This window comes from Schistocerca gregaria, chromosome 1 (genome assembly GCF_023897955.1).
Source record: "Schistocerca gregaria isolate iqSchGreg1 chromosome 1, iqSchGreg1.2, whole genome shotgun sequence".
NCBI lineage: Eukaryota > Metazoa > Arthropoda > Insecta > Orthoptera > Acrididae > Schistocerca > Schistocerca gregaria.
The window spans coordinates 1191261880-1191278277 of NC_064920.1; the positions used below are offsets into that span (position 1 = coordinate 1191261880).

Genomic DNA, 16398 nt, shown 5'->3' on the forward strand with positions numbered 1-16398 from the left:
TTTATGTCGATATCACATATTTCCACAAATTCTGTCTACAGCTTCCTAACGATGTCAGTAAATTTACTATAGCTGACAATTGCAGTATGACAACTTTTAAACTTATCTCATCCTAGTTACACTCGGGTCTTGTCAGTAGAAGTCGATAGATATCGTGTCTTTTCTCGTTGCTGCGTGCACTTAACGATATAAGCATATAACTGTCTGTGGCAGTTAGGTATGATATATACGCCAACTACAATACTAATAATGTATACAATAAATTAAAACTAGAAACTCGTGAAAATATTGAAGAAATTGGATGCCCTGTTCATATATTACACCAAATAAATAAGAAACTGCGTCTGAATGATTAAGTGACTCAAAAACTATTTAATAATTTTACTGCATACGCTGACAGGACAGAAAAGCTAAAATATTTCTGTCAATTTGTTGCTGTAGAATATAATACTCTGTTTCCACATTCAAAAACGAGAAGGATGTTATTTTACCAGCTATTGAGCGTACTATAAAGTTATCTGATGCTTTAAAATCTTTTTTTATCAGTAGAAAAAGCACTCAAAATTCTACTTCATTTTTATAGAAATCCTCTCACTGAAGTCTACCTTTGGTTTCTTGATAGGCAATATACCACTTCCCACTTCCAAGTATTAAAAATTGATACATTATTAGTACTACTATTAGTGGACGTATCATATCCCACTGCCAGAATGAAAAGGTGTGGAAATAGGCAGTGGAATATTTGAAAACAGAAAATATTAACTTAATTGACACATTTTTAGTCTTCCAAAACACCACAGTAGAAACTGTGAAATTCAATCTCCAGTTTGGAAGAAAAAAACACCTTCCAAGAAATGTGTAATTGTAGTTTAAAATTCGAAACAGAATTTCACGAGCAATATAGAGATTCATATCACATGTGTAAGTAGCGATTTTCCATACCAGTCCACAACAGTACGCAACGTAGAAAGAACATTGTCTCTGATGGAAATACAGTGGATGGATGAGATATCGATAATGTTGAAAGCATTCCTCTATGATTGGAATATTACTCCATTTTGGTTGTTCCAGCATTCATGATTATTTATTAAATTTTAAGGCCTACTAAAAGTGCATAATACAAATAAATTGACAAATACAGATTACAAAGAAAAGGAACAAAAGCTCAGGTTTGTTTCTGTGACATTGTAGTTAAGTTGTGAAGTAACTGCGATTATTTCGTGCTCATAGTTTTTATTCTTAAACATATATAACGTACAAAGTCACAAATATAATTCTCATATATGTTCATACAAACATACATTTTTTTAGCATTTTTCGTCTTTATTCTTAATAAAAATATTTTATGTTACTGTCTGAGATACGATTTTTTTCATTGTGTGCCGGTTTGATAACCGAAAAATCGGACTTTCTCGGTTGAATGACCAAGAGATGTGGCATTCCTATCCAGATAGCATGTTTGCTGTGGTACCCATTCACCCGACGTTTGAAATGTGACAGTTCCAAAGTGAAGTGGTAGCAAGAACTCCACTGTAGAACATAAGCTGTGCAGGCGACAGTTGTCTCAACCAAGCACACTGTTGCCCCATAAATCATATTGACTCATTTGTTTGTACTTGAACAGTATGATGCAGTGGCACAGTAGTAACAACATGTATTTCCTGTTGCAAACTAATAGAAAGGTCTTTTCTCGTAGGCAGAAGATAAGAGCATGAGTGGTAGGGGAGCTCACGTACTTCTCTGGGTCAATTTAAAATCCTCTTTTGTTCCCTTATTGCAGAGAATTTTTGCGCCCTTGGTGGGGGCCTGTGTCGCCATACGTACGGTCCTATATGTTAGGCCCAGAGCTGTAAAATTATCTTTTGCTGACATAGACCATAAGTAAGGATAAACTACAATACTTTTCTTTAGCAGCTTTCGTTAACTGTCATACCAGCAATAGCTGTAAGATGGGTGTGTTGCACACCTATCAGGCGTTTCCTCATAATGACTGCTATCCTTCCGCATGCGATCTGTGTCTTATAAGATTCCACTAAAAACCAGAAGTGGTCAGCTGTCAAGTAACTGAGTGAGAATATCCTCTTGTCTGTTAAATAAGAAAAAAAGAATATTTATAGCGAAAGTGAAATTGTCAATGTTTAATTCAGGTTGATTTGTGACGTGAAGCAGAGGGATGTTGCAGTAAAAATAAATGAAACAATACAGATTTATCATATAGCACTAGAAAAATTCACTTCCTAAGCACAAAGGTAAAAAAATCGCAAAACAAAAATATATCAAATGTCGTTTCAGTAGAATCAAATTTCCACGCTGCAGCGGAGTGTGCGCTGATATGAAACTATCTGGCAGATTAAAACTGTGTGCCGGACCGGGACTCGAACTCGGGACTTTTACCTTTCGTGAGGGAGTAAAGCTGTGGTGTCGTAAGTCGTGCTTGGGTACCTCAGAGGGTAGAGCACTTGTCCGCGAAAGGGAAAGGTCTTGAGTTTGAGTGTCGGTCCAGGGCACAGTTTTAATCTGCCAGGAAGTTTCGTCGCTTCAATACTTCCTCGAATTTACATGAAGTCTTTCTGTTATTCAGAAACAACTTTGAATAATAACAGTAAACTCTTGCCTTTGATCATGATGATGAACGTTTTATTGAGTGCAAAATATCAGCTATAATTATATATATTTATGTTTGTGCGCGTAAGCTGGATTTGCACCAAAAGTAATTGCTCTGGTTACATGAAAGTGCAAAAGGTAAACGATCAACTAATTTTTATTACTTATAAAACGCAATTTATATTCTGTAACGATGTACAATACACGATGGAATAACACTGAATGATACTGCCGGTAATCCCACCATTTAGTAATCGTTCATGTGGTGTACCAAAACAACCGTACCACAGTTTTCGTAGAGCACAGCTCTAGTTAGGCGCAAAGAGTGTACAGGATTAGGCTGTGTCAGCCATATATTACATAATTCTTTATAAATAAATTAGGTCGCCTGGCCCAGCATACGAGGCCAGTGACTTTCCTAACAGATGAAATTATAGATAGCAGTGGCTTGGCCACATATTTGTCTATTGAAATTCATGATGTTTTGACTACGTGCCAATGGGGCGATCCTATATATTTTGGTTCTGCCTGTGGCTACGAAGCTGCTGCAGGTCATGAATTTTGACAGACTAATATGCGGCCAAGATACTGATTCCTGTAATTTAATATTTATAATGTCGTTTTCACCAGTTAATTTGAGAAAGCAAAACAAAACATTTTATAAATATTGTTTCCTAAAGTAATGATCCCGTTAAGTAATTTAATTATGCCTGGAGAGCACGGAAGCCAAATGTACCCTGGCAGCAAGGTTTTCCTTACCGATGAGCCTTCCGCAGAGAGAAGAACTTTCTTTCGACGCATTTCAGTTGCTACAGAGGAAAGCCGTAAATGAAAGTCGTAAATGAGAAACTCAGAATAAAGTAGAATTATTTCCAGCTTTTAAGCGTATATCAGGGGCTACAGTGGGAAGTCGTAAATGACAAACTCGGGATAACGTAGAGTTATTTCCAACTTTTTAGCGTATTTCAGGGGCTAGTCGTAACGGAGAAACAGAGTATAACGTAGAGTTATTTGCAGCTTTTCTGCTCAAAGTTTGCCATTCTCTTTGAAAAATGAAAGACATAAAAAATACAGATACTTTTAAACTGTTGTTTATGTTTTCATTTTCAGCCCCGGCCCGCATTTCGTCCTTTTCTCAAGTTCTACGCGAAGCCCTGGACACCAGTGTGACGCTGGAGTGTACGGCAGTGGGAAATCCCACCCCAAACGTGTCGTGGCAGCACAGGAAGGAGAACCTCAAAAGCGACCCCAGATTCAGTATCTCACAGAGCTCTCTCCTCATCACCAGTAAGTCATCTAATTGCGAGTGTTGCTCCATGACACGTTTGTTATTTTGTTTGTTCGCGCTTTTCCTTTTTTTCTAGTACATCCCTTAAAGACGCTTTTGTGTGCCACTCTACACCGTGAGAAAGAAACTGAAGTTAACGATGTATACAATGTAAACACTGACGTAATAAAAGCCATGAGATGCATCCTAATATCGTGTCGAACCTCCATTTGCCCACCTTAGTACAGCAAAGCGACGTCACATGGACTCAATTAGACACTGGAAATGTGTAGAAACACTGAACCATGCTGTCTGTATAGCCCTCCATAACTGTGAAAATTTTGCCGGTGCAGGATTTTGTGCGCGAACTGACCTTTCGATTGTGTCCCACAAATCTTCCATGGAATTCATATCGGGAAATCTAGTTGGCCAAACCATTCGCTCGAATTGTCAGTATTTTCTTCAAACCAATCGCGAGCAATTGTGGTCCGCTAACATGGCATCGCTGTTTGCAAACATGAAGTCCATGAAGGGTTGAAAATGGTCTCCAGATATCCGAACATAATCATTTCCAGTCAATGATCCGTTCAGTTGGACCAGAGGACCCAGTACAGCAAATACAGCCCACGCTCTTACGGAGGCACCACCAGCTTGCACGGTGCTTTGTTGAGAACTTAGATCACAGATTTCGTGGGGTCTGCGCCATACTGGAAGCCTACCATCAGCTCCCAGAAACTGAAATCGGGACTCACCTGATGAGGCCACGACTCTCCAGTAGTCCAGCGTCCACTCACGGGCCCAGGAGAGCCGCTGCACGCGATGTCGTGCTGTTAGCAAAGGCACTCGTGTCGGTCGTCTGTTGCCGTAGCCCATTAACGCCAAATTTTGCTTCACTGTCCTAACGGATACGTTCGACGTACGTAGCACAGTGATTTCTACGGCTGTTTCACGCAGTGTTGTTTATCTGTTAGCACTGACAACTCTACGCAAACACCGCTGTTGTCGGTCGTTAAGTGGAGGCCGTCGGCCAATGCGTTGTCCGTCGTGAGAAGTAATACCAAAAATTTGATATTCTCGGCACAGGTTTTCCACTGTGGGAGGCAAAAATAATGAAATCGCAAACGATTTCCGAAATGGAATGTCCCATGCGTCTAACTCCAACTACTGTTCTGCGTTCAAAGTCTGTTATCTGCCGTTGTGCAGCCATAATCAGGTCGGAAACGTTTTCACATGAATCGTCTGAGCCCAAATGTCAGCTCCGCGAATGCACTTCCCATGGAATACAACCATGTGGTTGGTGAAATCGTCACCGAACCGTCGCTATGTATTACTCTTGGATCGTAAACTCGACCAGAAATTTGAAACTGCGTGAAACGATTCATGCGACCAAACGACTTTCCTCCATTGCTACGTAGTCCAGAATTTCGTGTCACAGGCATTTGCATCATTTTTGACTGACTTTTGAATTCAAGGCTTGCTTACAGCCGGCCGCGGTGGCCGTGCATTTCTAGGCGCTTCACTCCGGAACCGCGGGATTGCTACGGTCGTAGTTCGAAGCCTGCCTTGAGCGTGGATGTGTGTGATGTCCTTAGGTTAGTTAGGTTTAAGTACTTCCAAGTTCTAGGGGACTGATGACCTAAGACGTTAAGTCCCATAGCGCTCAGAGCCATTTGAACCATTTTTGCTGACTTACAGTTTCTTGCTTATTGAGCTCCCTTGGCGTTGTTTTGGTGCTTAAAATATTCGCGAGTGCGCCATCCAGTTCTGCTGTGATGTTACCAGCTCCCGTCCTCTTATTTTTCGTGACAATCCTCTTTAATGACCGTCCGTCATGATTACTTAACAAACACTTCCATCCACGTTGTGACTTAGCGGATGATTCTTTTCCACTTGCTACGTATGCTGTATAAAACTTGAATAATATGCTCTTGGAACACCGAATACTTCGGCTACCTTAGTTACAGAGGCACTCACAGAGAAAAGACCAACAATTTGCCCACGTAGGTGCGGAAATAACAAAAGTCTATACGAGGCAAACACAGAGATTGAAGGAATGTTATGTGAACAGTGTGGATGAGTATTCGTCGTTGGTAATAAATCTGACATGATGACGAATTGTCAGCAGCTGCTGTATACCGCGCGCGACCCAAGTTCATGGAAGACCCTTAATAACTCAAACAGAGACTGTCACAAGTTGGCTATCGTGCCAAACACAGATTTCTAAGACGTAACTGTGAGACTCCCAGCTAAGCAGCGCAATGGTGGAAATCATGTGTAATGTGTCACTGGCTCACTACAGTAAGGACATTACTGTTTGTTGTCACAGAACTGGCTCTACCATTGACGGAAGGAAGGCTGCACGTAAAGTTTTGTTTACTCCACACCAAAAACTACCAAGTACATTGCATCATTAGAAATTGCTAGAGGCAATGCGCTAGTTGTTAAACATCCTTCTAACTGGACATTATAAGCACTCCACAACGGAACAATAAACAATAATTCTGTACGAGGGGAGATCATATCAAGACTTGTAGACTGTACATGACAATCACATAGCTCCATTTGCAGCTTCAGCTGACAACACTAACATTTGTGAGGTCCATCGAATCAGGTATACTTGGACGTACAGTAAACACTAGTGCTGTTTATATTTGTATGGTTTTACGTTGAGTTTGAAAAAAACTTTCTGAATTATCTTGCTATGTTATTCTCGAAACGCCACAGTAGGACTTAACTTCTCTGAAGTTTTGCTACTTGTGATGCATTTTCCTTTCAAACATTCTACAAGTTACTGTCTTGATACACTTTTATTATTCTATGAACATTATTGCTACTCTTCAAGCCAGCTTGGAACTATAACCTAGCAAATATCTTTGCAATCAATCCATATAAATAAGAAATGGTAACGCATTTGTCAGAACTGTTCACTACAAAAGGACAATTGGCTTTCATTGATAACGAGTTCTTTTGTTGCAGTTGATGTTACTTTTTCACTCTCTTCCTCTAGATGTTAACGTAAAAACTTTTTTATTTTCATTTTAGCATGCGCGTAAGTGTCGATGTTAGATTAAATTACTGCTTCCTATCCACTTTTTCAGAGCTGAAGAAGGAATACGAAGGAAACTACTCTTGTATTGCAAAAAATCTGTTTGGAGAAGACAGAATAAACTACAAGATCATTGTAATTTTGCCTCCTGAAGCTCCTTTACTCGAAGTTCTGGGTTCAGATCATCACAGCATTAAACTGCAATGGACAGCTCGTATGGATGGAGGTGCACCCATTTTAGGTGCGTACTTCTTCAACTGAATCTATACAGGTGATAAATTATAACGCTGAATGATCACCTCTCCCTCAGAAAGTAATTGTAATGTAAGTATGTGTAGTTGTAAGAATGCACATTGAGACACCAGATTAGACTACAATTCAAAAAGTGATTAAAAGTGCGCCCATCTTGGTAGCTGCGGGGTCAACGTGGTTAGATGCCAGCCGAAAGGTCCCGTGTTCAATTTCCGGCCGGGTTGGGGGTTTTCTCCGTTCGAGGTATGGGTGTTTTGTTATCCTTATCATCACTTCATGATCGCCAGCGTGATGGCATGGGGTGCCACTGGTTACACGTCTCGGTCACCTCTTGTTCGCATTGACGGCACTTTAAACACTGGACGTTACGTTTGAGATGTGTTACGACCCGTGGCTCTACCCTTCATTCGATCCCTGCGAAACCCTACATTTCAGCAGGATAATGCACGACTACATGTTACAGGTCCTGTACGAGCCTTTCTGGGTACAGAAAGATATAGGTGTTCGTTCTTTCCGCGCGCTGCACGAGATTGGAATAATAGAGAATTGTGAAGGTGGTCCGATAAACCCTCTGCCAGGCACTTAAATGTGATTTGCACAGTATCCATGTAGATACAGATATAGATGTAGACAATCGTTGTCCAAGGAGTGAGTACTAAACATAGTTCCTTACATGGAATATCATCCGCAGCATAGTAAAAAAAAAGTAATTATGAACAGTTTTCGAATAAGGACGCATCAATATGATCGTGTATTGCATAAGAAAAACTAATGATATCCAAGGGACGGCAAGGAGCGCTAGTTACAAAAACTAGTGTTTGCCAGTTTCAAGGATATTCGATACAATTTTGCGGAACGAGCATGATAGTGATGTACTACGTTATGCACATCAAATTGCGCTTGACATAGATTACAATGATCGCTAGGGAAGCAGTGGACAGCTGCATAACTTCAAACATTGCTACGGAATTGAAATATGTAAGTTAATGAAATTTCAAACAAAACGTTTTCAGTTCCGACCAGTCAGGATTCGAAGAGGAAATCCATGCAAAAGAAACCCTGGAAATTACATGTACAAAAAGAGTTGTATCAAGATTAGCCTTAAAGCACTCGTATACTATGCCGATTATTAATGTTGAAGGTACATTGGCTGGAAATTTATTTATTGTGCTTCGAGAAGTTGGAGGTGCTCTATCCGCTACGATACTTTCTCTTGTGCGGGACCTTGCAAGGACAGTAGGGAATATTTGCGTCACAGTAAGCAAGAGTGGGAAAATGGGCGTAAGAGAACAACAACTATGGAGCAGTGTTTTTGGCCAATAGCTGATCAAAATAACTCGCTTTAGCTTGATTCCTGGTCTGCGTGTAAAAATTACATCCTTAGAGCAAATTATTCCTTCTGAAAAGTTTTTGACATCACGATCATACTATCGGTAACCACTGGAGAAATTCAACCCCTGGATGTTTGTTTTTTCCGTTCCTACAGAGCATGTTATCACCCCACCTACAGCTACCCCTTAAAAGATAGCCAGTTTCTCTATAAGCTCTACGACAGACTGTTTCGTATTCGGTTGTACGCCATCACATTTCATCAGTTCTCATCATCCTGTTACACCAATATGATTCTACAATGATTCTTGAAGAGTGCATACGAAGCTAGACGTCCGGCACAATTTGTAACTCCCAAGGAGTCCGTCTTCGATCTTGGTTCATGGTCCAAGTTAATGGCCTCTTTTGAAAATTTCTTGAATGTCAACTATGTCCATTTCATTAAATAAAAAATTTTTAAAGTAAAAAACTGTTAATGCTTAGACCGCAAATTTTGCAATCACAATTAAAGTTCGCTAACCAGTTTCGGTTGCTGCCTGCAACCATCTTCAGATCTGTAACATATGTAGGAAATTATAAGAATGCACGAGTAATGCTGAAAACTCCCAACTAGCTAAAACTTCGTTCAAATTTTAATTCCAGGGGCTATTAGAGAGATAGCCATTTTCTCATCGAAGAAGTCACTACATAATTCACAGGAAACTGATAATAAAATTAAAAGCCAAAAACTACACTATAGTGTGTACTACTGTCAAGAATACATTATCATGCAACGCTCTAAACTACGGCAAGGAATTAGTGTACGTAATAAAAGGCACACGTAGAAAGGAATCTTCAAGTTAGATTTCAAATTCTGGGACTTAACACTCAACATTTTTAATTCTACTAAAAAGCTAATAAAACTGCATGACAGAGCACACCTTCCCATACTGTGCTTAAAGAAGTTTTAGCCAAGTGTGACTCGAAGAAAGACGCTTAATGTCGCACAAAAATAACAGAAAATTTCAAGTTCCTTTTCACTGAGCACATTCTATGTTGTGTTGCTGTCGATGCAATTAAGATAAAATTCATATTATAAGGCCCTGCGCAAATTGACACAGGGGAGCATTTTTTTCTCGCTCCATTACAGCTCTGCATCTGTGATGGGATGAAAAAACCTGTACATTTCGCTAACAAGTAGCTATAAAAGCACACAGAACATATCTGGAAAATCTTAGCATTTATTATTTTGACTGTCTTATTTATTCACAGACTAGCTGTTACCGACTACGCGTCGCTGTGGTTAAGTCTGGTTAACTGAAAAAGAATGAAAAGAGAAAGCACACGTTTTTAAAACGTATGAGAACGGTATATATGTCCTAATCTCCTCTCTCCCGTCTCTTTTAATCTCCTCCTCCTGTCCCCAACCTCTATCCATCACCTCCTCCCCCTCTCTCTGCCATTATTTTTCTCCCCATCTTCTCCTGACCATTTCTCTCCCATTCTCTCAGTCCATCCACTCCTCTGCTGTTTCCCTGTCAACATTGTTCTCTCTTCTCTGTCTCCCTCCCCTCTTGCCCCTTCTCTCTCTCCATCTTTCTGTCCATCACCTCAGCCCTCTTTCCCCTCTCCATTCTCTCCCCCCCTTCTCTCGCCATGCCCTCCAGCACCCTCTCTCTTTCACTCTCTCTTCTAATCATGCCCCCCTCTTTCTATGTCCATCTTGTCCTCCCCCCTTGCTCCATCCCCTCCTGCCTGCTCTCTCTGTCAATCTCCTCCTTTCCGATTTCTATTTCCATTTTCTCCCACCCTTCTGTTCGTCTTTTCTTCCTTCAATCTTTGAACTAGAGCCGTGTATATTGTTAATTCAAATTCAGATTCTGTAGTACACTACTGGTCATTAAAATTGCTACACCAAGAAGAATTGCGGATGATAAACGGATATTCATTGGACAAATATATTCTACTAGAACTCACATGTGATTACATTTTCACGCAGTTTGGGTGCATAGATACTGAGAAATCAGTACCCAGAACAACCACCTCTGGCCTTAATAACGGCCTTGATACGCCTGAGCATTGAGTCGAACAGAGCTTGGATGGCGTGTACAGGTACAGCTGCCCATGTAGCTTCAACACGAGACCACAGTTCACCAAGAGTAGTGACTGGCGTATTGTGACGAGCCAGTTGCTCGGCCACCATTGACCAGACGTTTTCAATTGGTGAGAGATCTGAAGAATGTGCTGGCCAGAGCAGCAGTCGAACATTTCTGTATACAGAATGGCCCGTACAGGACCTGCAACATGCGGTCGTGCATTATCCTGCTGAAATGCACGGTTTCGCTGGGATCGAATGACGGGTAGAGCTACGGGTCGTAACACATCTGAAAAGTAACGTCCACTGTTCAAAATACCATCAATATGAACAAGAGGCGACCGAGACGTGTAACCAATGGCACCCCATACCATCACGCCGGGTGATACGCCAGTATGACGATGACGAAAACACGCTTCCAATGTGCGTTCACCACGATGTCGCCAAACACGGATGCGACCATCTTGATTCTGTAAACAGAATCTCGATTCATCCGAAAAAATGACGTTTTGCCATTCGTGCACCCAGGTTCGTCATTGAGTGCACCATCGCAGGGGCTCCTGTCTGGGATGCAGCGTCAAGGGTAACCGCAGCCATGGTCTCCGAGCTGATAGTCCATGCTGGAGCAAACGTCGTCGAACTGTTCGTGCAAATGGTTGTTGTCTTGCAAACGTCCCCATCTGTAGACTCAGGGATCGAGACGTGGCTGCACGGTCCGTTACAGCCATGCGGATAAGATGCCTGTCACCTCGTCTGCTAGTGATACGAGGCCGTTAGGATCCAGCACGGCGTTCCGTATTACCCACCTGAACCCACCGATTCCACATTCTGCTAACAGTCATTGGATCTCGACCAACGCGAGCAGCAATGTTACTATACGATAAACCGCAATCGCGATAGGCTGCAATCCGACCTTTATCGAAGTCGGAAACGTGATGGTACACATTTCTCCTCCTTACACGAGGCATCACAACAACGTTTCACCAGGCAACGCCGGTCAACTGCTGTTTGTGTATGAGAAATCGGTTCGAAACTTTCGTCATATCAGAAGTTGTAGGTGTCACCACCGGCGCCAATCTTGTGTGAATGCTCTGAAAAGCTAATCATTTGCTTACCTCAGCATCTTCTTCCTGTCGGTTAAATTTCGCGTCTGTAGCACGTCATCTTCGTGGTGTAGCAATTTTAATGGCCAGTAGTGTAGTATTCTAATCGTAACAACATTTCACTATTATATGTTGCCTCAATGTGAGCAAATGTTTATTTCAGTTATATGTAAAAACACGAAGCAATTAGGCCGAGTACTTTTTGAGACTTTTGTAACATTGCCTCCCCTTTACATTTACATAAGCATTTAACGGTTGCTTTGAAATTTTGACTCGACGTTGCGGTCGAATGTGCGAATGTTTTTATATACCGACTGGAGCTCCAGATGGTATATAGTATGGCGCTCCATTAGGTATATAAATGCATGCGCATATTTGAACGAAACGTTGTGTCAAAATTTCAAAGGGATCAGTGAAGAATATTCGAAGATTTTGAGCAAATGAATAAGAGGTTTTTGGTAACAACGTTCTCCTGTTATATATACTGGGTGACCCAGGGGGAAAGGTACATGCTTTGAGGGATGATAGTATTAGTGATCCTGAACAAAAAACTTCCTGTTCCGAATGGTTTCTCACCCTACGCACATGCGCTGTAGCTTACGCAGTTTTTGTAGGCCAATTTGATGTAGCATATTGAGGTAGGAAGTTGAGACGAACAGTTTGGTACGGGACAATTGTGGTCTATCAAGTCGGAAAACTACACCAAAATGGCCAACAAAAACTAAGCTGCAGCGCATGCGCGTTGAGCGCGTTTTTCAACAGTCTCGCGCCCTCTCCGCACAAACCGTTAGTTCTAGAGAAAAAAAAATGAATAGGAACTTTTTTGTAGAAAATTTAATATAGTTTAATTCGCTCTAGGGTCGGTGTTCGAGTTATTCAAGAAAAACGTACAAAAGTGATATCAAATGTGTTCTATATGGAAAACCATTCGGAATAGGGCATACGTCCATATCAATATTTTTTTGTTCAGAATCACTAATACTATAACCCCTCAAAGCATGTACCTTTCCTCATGACTCACTCTGTATATACACTGCAGTAGGTATATAAAAACATGTACGTCGTCGAATGCAACGATGTGTCAAAAATTCAAAGAAATTGATGAAGAACTTTCCGAGATACACGATTTTGAACTAACGAACATTTGCTTTTTGTTTACATAGATGTAGCTGTGTACGTATATTGGTATTTTCTGAAAGCATTTGTGTGTGTATGTGTGTGTGTGTGTGTGTGTATGTGTGTGTGTGAGTGTGTGTGTGTGTGTGTGTGTGTGTGTGTGTGTGCAGGCGGGTGGACGAGCGTAAAGGCGGATGTGCATGCGTGTGTGTTTTATATACCAGTACATGTAATAAAATAATTATAATGCTATAGACGTTTCTGAATTTCCCAAATATTGTACTATTACTGTCCAGGTTACGTATTAAACTACAAAAGGGACCACGGAAACTTGGAAGAAGTGCATCTGGAGGCTGAAAAGGCATTTCACACACTGGAGAATCTCAGCTGTGGGTCTACATATCACATATTTATTTCTGCACATAACAGAATTGGAGACAGCCCACGAAGTGCTATTCTGACGGCTAAGACAAAAGGAACAGGTTAGTCACGTTTTATGCCTCGTCGTTTTTATTTTGCACTGTTAATGTGTTACAGCTGAGGTCACGAACAATGGCAGTTGAGTTTAGGCTTGTTCTGCGCATCTGCGTCATGCATTCCCCGACAGTTCAATAGAGTTCTGAGCGCTCTGCATGGCAACCGAAATCTACATCCGTTAGTACCTGCTTACTATATTCAAGCCTTGAACTGCCTCTACAACATTTACTCCCCTCACTTGCCAAACTGACATTCTTTCATGACTTACGACATATCTTGTCAAACGATCCCTTTTTTGAGTCAAGTTGAGCCATAAATTTCATTTTCCCCCACTTCGCTTCAGTACCTGCTCTTTTATTATTCAACACTAAGCATTCTTCTGCAGAACCACATTTCAAAAGCTTGTATCTTCTTCTTGTCTGAAAAGCCTATCGTCCACGTTTCACTACCATACAAGGCACACTCGAGACAAAAGCTTACAAAATTAGACTTCTTAACGCTTGAATTTATGTTACATCTCAACGAATCCTTCTTTTTCAGAAATGCTTTTCTTCTTATTACCAGTCAGCCCTTCATATCTTCCCTACTTCTGCCGTCATTAGCTATTCTGCTTCCCAAATAAAGAAACTCTTCTACTGACTTTAGTGTCTCATTTCCTAATCTAATTTCCTCAGTGTTAGTACTGGCTAGCCGTCTGAATTGTTATCCATAAAGCTCCTGCTCTTTCCTCCAAACGTCCCTTTATTTTTCCTATATGCATCACCTATATTTCCTCAGGCTATTCATGCTTCTACAACCTTGCATTTCTCCTCTATCCATTCCTTCTTAGCTATTTCGCACATTCCGTAAGTTTCATTTTTCGGACACCTGTATTCCCTTCAGTCTGCTTCATTTGCTGCATTTTCATATTTTCTCCTTTTGTTAATTAAAGTCAATGTCTCCAAACTATGCCAGGATTTGTACTAGGTCTTGACGTTTTGCCTACGTAATCCCGTGTTGTCTTCCCTATTTTATCTTTCAAAGCTACCCGTTCGTTTTCTGTTGTATTCCTTTTTCGTCTTTCAGTCCAACATTGCCAAATGTTCTCTCGAAAACTCTTGACTATAACCAGTTATTTCAATTTCTCCAGATACCATCTTATTAATTTCCTACCTTTCATCGGTTTCTTAAGTTTTAGTCTGCAGTTCATAAGTAATAATGATCGGAGTCCACATCTGTCCCTGGAAAGCCTCACAATTTAGAATCTACTTTCTAAAACTCTGTCTTACCACTATATAAACAGTTTTAAATCATACAGTGTCCCAACTTCTCTGCCACATGAACAATCTTTCCTTTACGATTCTTAAACCAACTGTCTGCGAAGTTTAAGTTATGCCCAGTACAAAATCCCCCCCATGAACCATGGACCTTGCCGTTGGTGGGAAGGCTTGCGTGCCTCAACGATACAGATAGCCGTACAACCACAACGGAGGGGTATCTGTTGAGAGGCCAGACAAACGTGTGGTTCCTGAAGACGGGCAGCAGACTTTCCATCTACCCATATACCCATCTTTCCAGTAGTTGCAGGGGCAACAGTTTGGATGGTTGACTGATCTGGCCTTGTAACATTAACGAAATCGGCCTTGCTGTTGTGGTACTGCGAACGGCTGAAAGCAAGGTGAAACTGCAGCCGTAATTTTTCCCGAGGGCATGCAGCTTTACTGTATGATGGCGTTCTCTTGGGTAAAATATTCCGGAGGTAAAATAGTCCCCCATTCGGAACTCCGGGCGGGGATACTCAAGAGGATGTCGTTATCAGGAGAAGAAAACTGGCGTTCTACGGATCGGAGCATGGAATGTCAGATCCCTTAATCTAGTAGGTAGGTTAGAAAATTTAAAAAGGGAAATGGATACGTTAAAGTTAGATATAGCGTGAATTAGTGAAGCTCGATGGCAGAAGGAACAAGACTTTTGGCCAGGTGAATACAGGGTTATAAATACAAAATCAAATAGCGGTAATGCAGGAGTAGGTTTAATAATGAATAAAAAAAATAGAGTGCGGGTTAGCTACTACAGCATAGTGAACGCATTATTGTGGCCAAGATAGATACGAAGCCCACACCTACTACAGTAGTACAAGTTTATATGCCAACTAGCTCTGCAGATGATGAAGAAATTGAGGAAATGTATGATGAGATAAAAGAAATTATTCAGGTAGTGAAGGGAGACGAACATTTAATAGTCATGGATGACTGGAATTAGACAGTAGGAAAAAGGAAGAGAAGGAAACGTAGTAGGTGAATATCGATTGGGGCTAAGAAATGAAAGAGGAAGCCGCCTGGTAGAATTTTGCATAGAGCATAACTTAATCATAGCTAACACTTGGTTCAAGAATCATGAAAGAAGGTTGTATACATGGAAGAACCCTGGAGATACTAAAAGGTTTCAGATAGACTATATAATGTTAAGACAGAGATTTAGGAACCAAATTTTAAATTATAAGACATTTCCAGGGGCAGATGTGGACTCTGACCAAAATCTACTGGATATGAACTGTAGATTAAAACTCAAGAAACTGCAAAAAGGTGGAAATTTAAGGAGATGGGACCTGGATAAACTGACTAAACCAGAGATTGTACAGAGTTTCAGGGAGAGCATAAAGGAACAATTGACAGGAATGGGGGAAAGAAATAAAGTAGAAGAAGAATGGGTAGCTTTGAGGAATGAACTAGTGAAGGCAGCGGAGGATCAAGTAGGTAAAAAGACGAGGGCTAGTAGAAATCCTTGGGTAACAGAAGAGATACTGAATTTAATTGATGAAAGGAGAAAATATAAAAATTCAGTAAATGAAACAGGCAAAAAGGAATACAAACGTCTCAAAAATCAGATCGACAGGAAGTGCAAAATGGCTAAGCAGGGATGGTTAGAGGACAAATGTAATGATGTAGAGGCTTATCTCACTAGGGGTAAGATAGATACAGCCTACAGCAAAAATTAAAGAGACCTTTGGAGATAAGAGAACCACTTGTACGAACATCAAGAGCTCAGATGGAAACACAGTTCTAAGTAAACAAGGGAAAGCAGAAAGGTGGAAGGAGTATATAGAGGGTGTATACAGGGGCGATGTTCATGAGTACAGTATTATTGAAAT

General features: G+C 40.9%; 1 protein-coding gene across 1 annotated transcript in view; it reads left to right on the forward strand.

Annotated features, from left to right (window-relative positions):
* LOC126284517 (Down syndrome cell adhesion molecule-like protein Dscam2) overlaps window positions 1-16398 on the forward strand; it is a 698452-nt gene that overhangs the window by 636263 nt on the left and 45791 nt on the right. The window contains exons 28-30 of the mRNA XM_049983513.1: window positions 3715-3891; window positions 6970-7158; window positions 13088-13273. Coding sequence (XP_049839470.1) covers window positions 3715-3891; window positions 6970-7158; window positions 13088-13273 — 552 coding nt within the window. The remainder of the gene's footprint in view (window positions 1-3714; window positions 3892-6969; window positions 7159-13087; window positions 13274-16398) is intronic.